The 9908-nt window shown below is 38.4% G+C and overlaps 1 protein-coding gene across 1 annotated transcript in view; it reads right to left on the reverse strand.

Annotated features, from left to right (window-relative positions):
* Positions 1-1276: 1276 nt before the first annotated feature.
* Positions 1277-9908, reverse strand: part of FAM155A (family with sequence similarity 155, member A) — a 697316-nt gene continuing 688684 nt past the window's right edge. The window contains exon 3 of the mRNA XM_011933869.1: positions 1277-3419. Within this exon, the coding sequence (XP_011789259.1) occupies positions 3130-3419 (290 nt within the window). The 3' untranslated portion in view covers positions 1277-3129. The remainder of the gene's footprint in view (positions 3420-9908) is intronic.

Below are 9908 nucleotides of genomic sequence, written 5' to 3' on the forward strand. Positions count from 1 at the left end.
AAGTGTGTGCCAGGAAAACTACTACAAAGAATGAATGGATGTAGTGAAATCTGCATCATCAGTGATTGTTTCTGAGCTTGGGAAAGGAGTTGTTGCCTATTTGGACCCTCTGGCTGACCCCAGAAGAAGTGGCTCTGCTTCAACATGTCCAGTGGAAATATTGTGAGAAAGTGGTTACACACTTACAATAATAGATACTAGGCACTGAAATCATTCTCCTGTAATAAGAACAGATGAACATGACAAGGAAAAGATTCCGCCAGCATTAGAGACTGTTCCAACGCTGGGTGACTTGATGGGGAGAAAGGACTTGTTCCCCTTCTCTCCTTACTGTTCCTTCCTCACCTAAATTATCACTTTATATTCACAATGAAGACTGCAGTGTTTCTCCCAACTTTCAAAACTGTTTTGGGGGGCGTACCTCTTATGTAAAGTAATGGTGGTTTTAGTTTTCCAGCTTTTGGTTGGCATTATCTCCAAACAAACGCTAAAACACGAGTAAGTGGAACCTTCTGATCCTCTTGCATTTGTAAAGAACTTTAGTCAGTTCAAAATATATTGAGAAAATGAAAACCTATCTTTTAAGGAATACTGTTTTTCATCATTTTGCTAAGTGTTTAGAAAGAATACTTTATTGTCATGCCAATAAAAGTGAGTGGAATTTGCATTTGGTTTGTCATCTTCCTGCAAGATTGGAAACGCCTGTGGCACAGGGAGAAGCAGCATGAGGAACGCTGAAGACATGGTGAGATGGCATGTGGAGTGGCCTTACCACAGCAGAGGTAGATAACGATCAGAACAGACTCTTTCCTGGCCATTCACTTAGAGGTCATCTGAATAAAATCACCCTGTGAGCTCTTCCTCAGGAATCTCTTGCAGCCTCAATCCCTCTGCTTCTCGTCCCCCCAGCACCACTGGAATCTGCATTCCGCCACTGGTTAGGGATACCAAAGTGCTCATTTCTACAAGTGTTTCATAGTCAACGATTCCATGCAATTAATGTGTCTCCCCCGAGCCATTCACTTCCTCAGCTTGTGTCCCCAGGAAAGCAAGATGTTTCCATAAATTAAAATATGAAGCCTATGTGTATGTGTCTGTCCACATGTGAATGTTTTTGCATTTGCAGAAAAAAAAAAATTTAAAAGGAACAAAAACGGGAGAATTTTGCATTTTTGGTGGTTTTTTTTTTTTTTTTGTATTTGCGCAGACCATTTTAGGATTTTCAGTCTCAACAAAACACTATTAAAACAAAGAATCTAGTAAAATATTCTGCATGTACTGCTAAACAATTCTAGCAATTTTATTAAGCAATACCTTTATTATTTTTGAATATTCTTAACAGACTGGAACAAAACATTTTTTTCAAAACAAAATATGCATACTGTACGCATGTTGCAGGGTTAAGTATGATGCAGAGGTTAAAGTCTGTTTGAACAAAAACAAATGCCCGGGGAAATTTCATAGCTATAAAGTTAATAACTAAATTTTGTTCGCTAAGAGGACCTTTTCTATGGATTTCCTTCATCTCTCAGTCACACTGCAAACTTATCTGAAGTGCACTTCCCAAGTGTAGTTAAAGAATAGGAAGGAATGTAAAATGTTTTTTTTTTAATTATTTGTTTTGTTTGTTTGTTTTTTTTTAAAAACAGCCCTTATTAACTCTTCCTTCCACTGATTCTACTGTAAACTCATAGAAGCCTTTTATAGAAAGCAAATTCATATACACTCAGCAGGTGAAATGTTCCCACAAAGAAAAAAAAAATACAAACAGAGTGATCAGACCTCTTTTCCTCAACTACCTAGAGCGTGTTAGAGTGATAAAGTTTTTGCACATTAATAAAAATGGCTGACCTATTTATTTTTTTAAAAAGAAGTTGTTCCTCTGTGATAATGCAGAATTGCATACACTGTATACCTGGAATAATTTTAAACCATATGTTAGGGAAATACTGGAATAAAATTGTATATATTCTGTATATTGCAGGTGTTTGAGCATTTCTAGTGTCTCTTCCACAACAATAAGGGAGGAAAAGAAGTCCAGATATGTGTCTGCAATCCTTTTGTTCCCTGTAATTACAATGGCCAAAATGTGCTCCTATATTACTGCAACAGAACTGAAATCACAATGAAAGCCCACCTCCATTGTCAAAGGAAAAACTTCCTCACTCCCTGCATCCTGATTCTAGATAGCTGCTCCTGTCCAACTGGACCAGCAAGAAAGGGCTGGGCCACTTGGGGATGGGAACTGGAGCAATACAGTTCATGATAGTGTTTTTTAAATTTTTTTTCCTTTTATTTTGTTTTCAACATAAAAATGTGTTAACTGTCTGATTCCACCTATTATGGAGAGCACTTGTTTGTTCAGCTAAAAAGGAACTCCTGCCAGGCCCCCTTGGCTCCGCTCTGTTTTGGGTTTGTGCAACAGGGGCTCAGAGGCCCACCAAGCGTGCACACCCATTCACTGTGATTACACAGACAGAAGCAAGCGGATGTTGTTTGCTTAGGGGACGAGAAGAGGGCGAGGGAAAGGAAAGGCCGGGAAGGGTATTGGTTCTGTGGGTAGAAGGGAGACTTAGGGATTTTTTTTATTTTTATTTTTTGTTGTTTTCTTTTTTTTGTCTTTTTTATTTTTTGTTCTTTTTTTGTTGTTGTTTTTTGCTATACCATGAGGTCATAGCAATCATTCCTCTAATAGAAACTGACAGGACATAAAGACAGAACTATCTGATGAACACACACAATGACTAGAAATATAGAGAGAGAGAGACAGTGAAAAGACTTAGTTTACCTCTGAGAAACCATCCCCCAAAATAAATCCTGTATTAACAAGTGCAAAAAATAAACAAACAAATAAACCCAAACCAAAACGAAAGCAAATAAAACCTCCAAACATTAAAACACAGTGTATAAAATGGTGTGAGAAATTTAAAGTCACTTTCCAGCCTTTTAGTCAATAAAAAGCTGTGGTTGTGTCCTTGTTTGGATTCAGGCCCATCTGTTTAAATTTTACCCTAAAGGCCTTGCAATAAGTAATTCGAGGGTAAAAGCACCCAGTTTCTGTTACATGAGACAGCAGTTGCCATTTTTCATGGCGGGCCAGCTGCTGCTGTGGTGACACTTGTCCTTCCATTACTCCTCATTAGTTGAGTTTTCTTCCAGCGTGTTGATGCCTCCAAAGCTCAGTCCGGCTGTATTCTGTGCTGCCGAGGCTGTGAGCACTGTGTGTAACAGAATCAGCACAAGAACACACAGCTTGAGTCTGCTGTTGCACAGTCTTGTTGCTGATGACACTGTGAGCGATGTCCTGTGACAGGAGTCACTTTTCTCTACGGTCCCTTTGGATGGGTTATTTGATTTTTCTTCTCTCCTGACGTCACAGCATTCTGGTTCATCATTGGTTAGAAAGGTTTCATAAAGCCCTGTAGGAAGAAGGAAGCAGAGTGTCAGCAGGAAGGAAATACATTTGCGACATAGTAGAGTGAAGCTGTTGCTTTAACATTCTAACCCCCAAAACCTTACAGGCAATGAGACATTTTTTAAAGGAAAATCAAGTCAATACAATTGGACAAAGAGTCACCCATGGTCTCAAACCAGTGTTGTTAGATTTCTCAAGTTGTTCTTTTATATTCTTGCCAGTCATACCATGAAAGTTCTGGGTTGTTGGGAATACAGAATAGAATATTTCATTAAGTCAAAAGTCAGAACTTGAGGTTCTGGATCCACTTGGAGATCAAGTACATGCAACCATCCTTTCTTCTTTAACAGGAATGTGACCAATTTATGCAATGTGTAAACTGACATTAGCTAGTTATGCTGAGTGAAATAAGCAACAGATCATAACATCATAGCTTTAGGAACCATGTTATCATTGTTTCCCCTCAGAAGCCTCATCGAGTCTTCTCTCTCCCTGTCTGGGAGAATGGGCAAAACCATCTATGTGTCCAGTGGGTGACCGGGTCATTTTGATTTATTTTCTAAACATTTCTCTTATTTTTCTCCATCTTCTCCATTCGCTTTCTACAGAAGTCTGCCTGAATTGAGGCTTCATTATCTTTTGTTTGGACCATCACGAAGGAGTCTCTCTGCTGTTCATCTTCGCATGTGATCTGTCCTCCAATTGTGCCTGTCAGGAATTGTCTGTCTCTGCTTCTCTTGTTCTCTCTTCACTTTTTTCCTCCTTGCTGAAACTCTTCCTTCCCTTTTTCTCTTCTTCCTCTGATAACACACGTTGTGATTTTAAAATTGACAGATGCACATTTTAAAACTTTGGAAGTAGTGAAAAGAATAAAACCACTGTGTATCTACAATCTTTCCAATCCTTTACCTTGCTGTATTATATAGAATATTTTTATGCAAGCTGTATAAATCATTGTGTATTTTTTTTTCTACTTGACTGAACCATTTATTCGTGGGTGTTAGAATGAACTTTCTAGACAAATTTTGTCATACTAATGTCATGCTTGAAAAACTTAAAAATGGGGATAATAGTAGAGTTGTTGTAAGGATTACATGAGATTTTTCATGTAATATGCTTGGTTCAGTGGCTAGCACATAGAAATAACATGAAAATTTGGTCCACTGTGAATAACAATAGTTATCAATGGTATCTCATTGCTTCAACCTAAATAATAAAATCTAAAGGTCTCTCCTCTCTCTCCAGGCTCACTGCTCAATGTTCCCACATTCCTGAAGCATTGGCTGGTCCCAGAGAACCCAAGCATGTATCACTAGCCAAGCCACTGTTTCTTTCTAAAATGTCCTCCATCAATTCCTCTACATAATTCTCATTTATCCTCCAAATGTGGTTCAAGTGAAACTCCCTGTATGAAGCTTGTACTCATACCCCTGGGCTATTAGCATTTTGCTTAACCCTTAATTATAGCAATTATTGTTATTTTTCTTTTAATCACAATTGCTCATTTTAATTTCAATTTTCTTATCTGTCAATTTAAAAGCATAAACTATACATTCTTAGTTTTGCATTCTCATGTAGCAGAATGCCTGAACAAAATACTTAATGAGCATTTATGACATGAATAAACTCAGTATACCTATTTATTTAATTAAAAAGAATCTCAAATAATATACATTCAATCTTCGGTTTCTTTTAAAGAAATGAACAAGATATCCTTATAATGATGCTTACAATATTCATTTCTTCTTAGGCATTCAAAGGTAAACTTCACCTTCGCCTAGGTAGAATATAAAAAAAAAAAAAACTGAATTAATGAGGTCTTCAGCTCTGACATTTTAATTGTATGATATTTTCTTTTTTCATATAAGATATCTCAGTGGTAGACTAATCATTTATTGAAATACACGTTTCCATTGCTACATTCTATAACAAAAGGAGTTTACAATAAGATTATAAAAATAGAAATCTAGAAGTCCTCTAGATCAACATTTTAGAATGCTAATAATCAGAATATATTTAACAACATTATATAAATAAGAAGCTCTTCCAAAGTTGCTCAGAAACTGGTTTGCTGATTTACAACTAAAGTCATCACAGAAAAAAAATAGAAGCAGTTCATTCAGGCCAATAAATGAACCCTTCTTTTTGTCTGGCACAATTAATATTCTTTTTTCTCTCCTGTCCATCTTTTTAACAAGTTTTTACTCAAACTTATGAATAACATATCTATATTAAGATAAAATAATTCCACAGAGTATTTTACAAAATAACAAAAAATCCTCCACCTCCCACATCTCAAATTCTTCTTTCTCAAAGGCAAATATTTCCATATCTTGCAGCTGCTTTGTATTTAGCTCCTTTTCTGAGAATAACATGTTTTATGCTGTTCTTGATTTTTCATTTTTTAGCATTATCTGTAGATTCCCCTCAGGAAATGTGGAGATAAAACATTTATTCTCCTCCTTCCTCCAGCAAATATGCTTCCCACCAAACCCTCACCCATTCCTCCATAAATAGTAACTTTGATACCTGCTGTTGCCTTTACAGTATTAGGATGACATAAATGTAATTCTTAGTTCAACCATGTAGTAAAGTCCAATTTTCTATCCCTGTACTGCTTCATTTTTTTCCTACAGATAATACTTGTCTTGTTATGTTTCCTCTTCTAACTAATTCAACCCAAATACATTGCCAGTTCTTTCATTTGCATCAGGTGTTCTATCAGTTCTTTTCTGAAGAAATATCTCTTGGAGCCTCCCACCATCTGGACTGGTTGCCCTCATGCCTGATGAGTTTCTACCGCTCTGTGCACTGCAGTGCTAGATCCCCTGTTCCCTGTATCCTGTGTCTCATCCCCTTCTTTCTCCTTCTGGGGGTTTACAACCTCTAGTGCCTTCAGTAGGAAAAGCTCATGAGGCGAATTTCCAAGATGCCATATGCCTTAAAATGTGTTTATTCTACCTCACATTTCATTGAATCTTTGGCTGGGTATGGAATTCTAATTTAGAAATGATCATTCTTTAGATTTATTCAATCACTGGTCCTATGTTTGGCTGTTGGACCTTCAGAACTTGTCCTTTAATTTTCTTACCTCTGCTATTAATATTTCATATTATTTCATCCCTTAACTCTAGTTTCAGGAGAATTTGGTGAGTTTTCACGGGACATAATTTCACTGAAGTTTGCTTTTTCCCCTAGGATTAAGTTCCAAGAGTTCCTTCGTGTTATCTTAATGTTGCTTTTTGAAGCAACTGTTCTTATTTTGTGGTGACCACGTTGATGTTTTTTTCACACTAAGATATCTGAGATATTTGGGGTACCCTTATTTGTTGTGTTTCATTCCGTCTCTGAACAAATTCCCTCCATTTTCTCTGTGTTGCCACCTTTTGTGTTTGTTTGTCTCTTGTTCTCCTCATGGAAACACCATGCATTCCTAGCTGTCTGCACAAAATGAAAAGGACAGGACGTCTGGGCACCTAAGGAGGAGGGACTGTGGCCGGTGAGCTGCACTGTGAGATGACATGCCTGAACTGTTAGGATGGAGAAACTTTTTTTTTTGAGAAGGAGTCTCTCTCTGCTGCCACGCTAGAGCGCAGTGGCGCCATCTCGGCTCACTGCAACTTCCGCCTCCCGGGTTCAAGTGATTCTCCTGCCTCCGCATCCGGAGTAGGTGGGGCGACAGGCTCCCGCCAATATGCCCGGCTAATTTTTTTGTGTTTTTAGTAGAGATAGGGTTTCACCATGTTGGCCAGGATAGTCTAGATCTCTTGACCTGGTGATCCACCGCCTTGGCCTCCCAAAGTGCTGGGATTACAGGCGGGTGCCACCCTGCCCCGCCAGCATGGAGAAACTTTTAAAATTCTGTCTTTAGGTTGATCAGACTCCCCAGAAAAGTCTATCCAATATCCATCCAGGAAGCAGAAGGCCAGGGAGCAGGAGGGAGCAGCAGAATGAGGCTGGGGGAGTCTCAGCTTCAGGGTAGGGATGTGCATTGGATCCTGGTGGTCAGAGTGGTCCCCTGCCCTGAACTCCTCCTACTGTTGCTCATACCAACAACCTTTTCTATGTCACCTCAAAAAGAAAAAGTTTCTTCCAGAAAGAAATATGCCCCCAGTCTCTGGGATGGGAGTAGGGAATGGGATTTGGGGACCTGACTGCCTCTTAAAACTGATTTCCACCCAGTCTTCCTTATTTTGCCCTTTCTTCCATTGCATCTCGTGTTGTCAATCCCTGAGTCTGGATGTAAATCGGACTGACTCTATTTCCTCTCTGTTGCTTCATATTACTTTTCCTAAGTTTCAGCAAATCTGTTAGCATGCATCGACTTTCTAATTTCTAAGAGGTTTTGATTATTATCTCCTTACCTATTCTTCGATTCTTTTGGATTTAAGCCATAAAACAATCTTTTTGGTTGGGACTGCCTAGAAAATTTTTCAGCTCTTTTTTCTACATCATTCTTCTCTCCCTTGAATTCTGACAGATGCCTTTTTCTCCATCAAATGCATTTCTGAGTCAGCAAGGACATGCAGCCTTCTAAGGCCATTATTTCTTTGACTTACATAGAGTCACTGGGTCATATAAGCAGATCAATGACCTCCTTGGGACCTGGGGGCACAGACTCCTCTAGCTCGGAGTGCTATGTACAGAAGGTTTCACCCTGCATGCCTCCCAGACACTGCCACTGATTGAAGTCAGCAGCCTTGACCTATTTCTCAGGCCCTGGGCAGCCTCCAAACGAGTTAGGGGTCCCAAGGCTGGGCCCACTTGACTCAAGTCAAGACATCTCTCAAGGGCCATCCCAGCTTCAGATTTTTTCCCTCTACCAAATTTCTCCTTCTTCACCCCATCATAGGTAGCATGCCTGAGAGTTCTCCTCCAAAAACTACCTGCACACAGATAACCTGCTGGGGCAAATCTCCTAGGAAATTTTCCGCCTACCTACAGAAATGACCTCTTCCTCAGCATTGAAGAAACTATAAAAACATATTTCCAAATAAAAATAATTTCTCAAACAAGAACCTCCTCGCACAAACAAGTACAATTGCATAAATTAGCATTAGGAAAAAACAAAAGCAAATTTTCTGGGTAGTGAAATTTTGTTCTGATACATTTTGCTTCTCAGCTGTTCTATTTGAAATCTCTAGTGAATCAGTACCTGCTGTTTGACATTACGGTACCAACCTCACAGAGTTTTTTTCTTTTTGAGAATTAAATAATACACATAAATTGTTTAGACCAGTGCATGGCAGGTAAGAAAATCTCACATAATATTAATGACTCATGTTGTAAGTAGAGATAAATAGTAAAATCAGAATTTATTATCAGGGGAATTCCTGCCTAGAGGAATGAGACAAGAGAAAGAAGGGCATCCAACTTGACTTATTGGAAAAGAATAAGTCAAATTATTCTTTGTTGTAGATGATATGATTTTGTTTTTAAATTTATTTTTATTTTTCTTATATTATCATCCAGCCCCAAATGTCACAATTTTATATATGGGAAAAACTAAAAACTCCACCAAAAACTGCTAGAACTAATAAACAAATTCAGTAAAGTTACAGTATACAAAATCAACATACAAAAATCAGTAATATTTCTATATGTCATCAGTGAACAATCTGAAAAAGAAATCAAGACAGTAATCCCATGTACGATAGCTACAAATAAAATACCTACTAATTAACCAAAAAAGTGAAAGATCTCTACGGTAAAAACTATGCAACATTGATGAAAGAAATTAAAGAGGACACAAAAAATATGGAAAGATATTTCATGTTCACGGATTGGAAGAATCAGTATTGTTAAAATGTCCATGCTACCCAAAACAAGCTACAGATTCAATGCAATCCCTGTAAAAAATATTAGGCTGGTGCAAAAGTAATTGCAGTAATACCAATAATGTTCTTCACAGAAATAAAACAAATAATTCTAAAATTTATATGGAAACACAAAAGGCCCAGAATAGCCAAAGTTATCCTTAGCAAAAGGAACAAAACTAGAGGAATAACATTATCTGATTTCAAATTGTACTGCAGAGGTACAGTAACCAAAATAGCATGATATTAACATAAAAACAGACACATAGACCAATGGAACAGAATAGAGAACCCAGAAACAAATAGAGAACAGAATAGAGAACCCAGAAACAAATCCATCTACAGTGGAGTAACTAGACTCCTATTTCTTGCCATATACGAGAATCAAAGTGATTTAAAGACTTAAGGGGCCAGGTGCTGTGGCTCACACCTGTAACCCTAGCACTTTGGGAGTCAAAGGCAGATGGATCATTTGAGGCCAGGAGCGTGAGATCACCCTGGCCAACATGGCGAAACCTCATCTCTACTAAAAATGCAAAAATTAGCTGGGCATGGTGGCACAAGCTTGTAATCCCAGCTACTGGGGAGGCTGAGGCAGGAGAATCGCTTGAACCCAGGAGGCAGAGGTTGCAGTGAGTCGAGATTGTGCCACTGCACTCCAGCCTGGGCGACAGAGC

This window comes from Colobus angolensis, unplaced genomic scaffold (assembly GCF_000951035.1).
Source record: "Colobus angolensis palliatus isolate OR3802 unplaced genomic scaffold, Cang.pa_1.0 Scaffold13, whole genome shotgun sequence".
NCBI lineage: Eukaryota > Metazoa > Chordata > Mammalia > Primates > Cercopithecidae > Colobus > Colobus angolensis.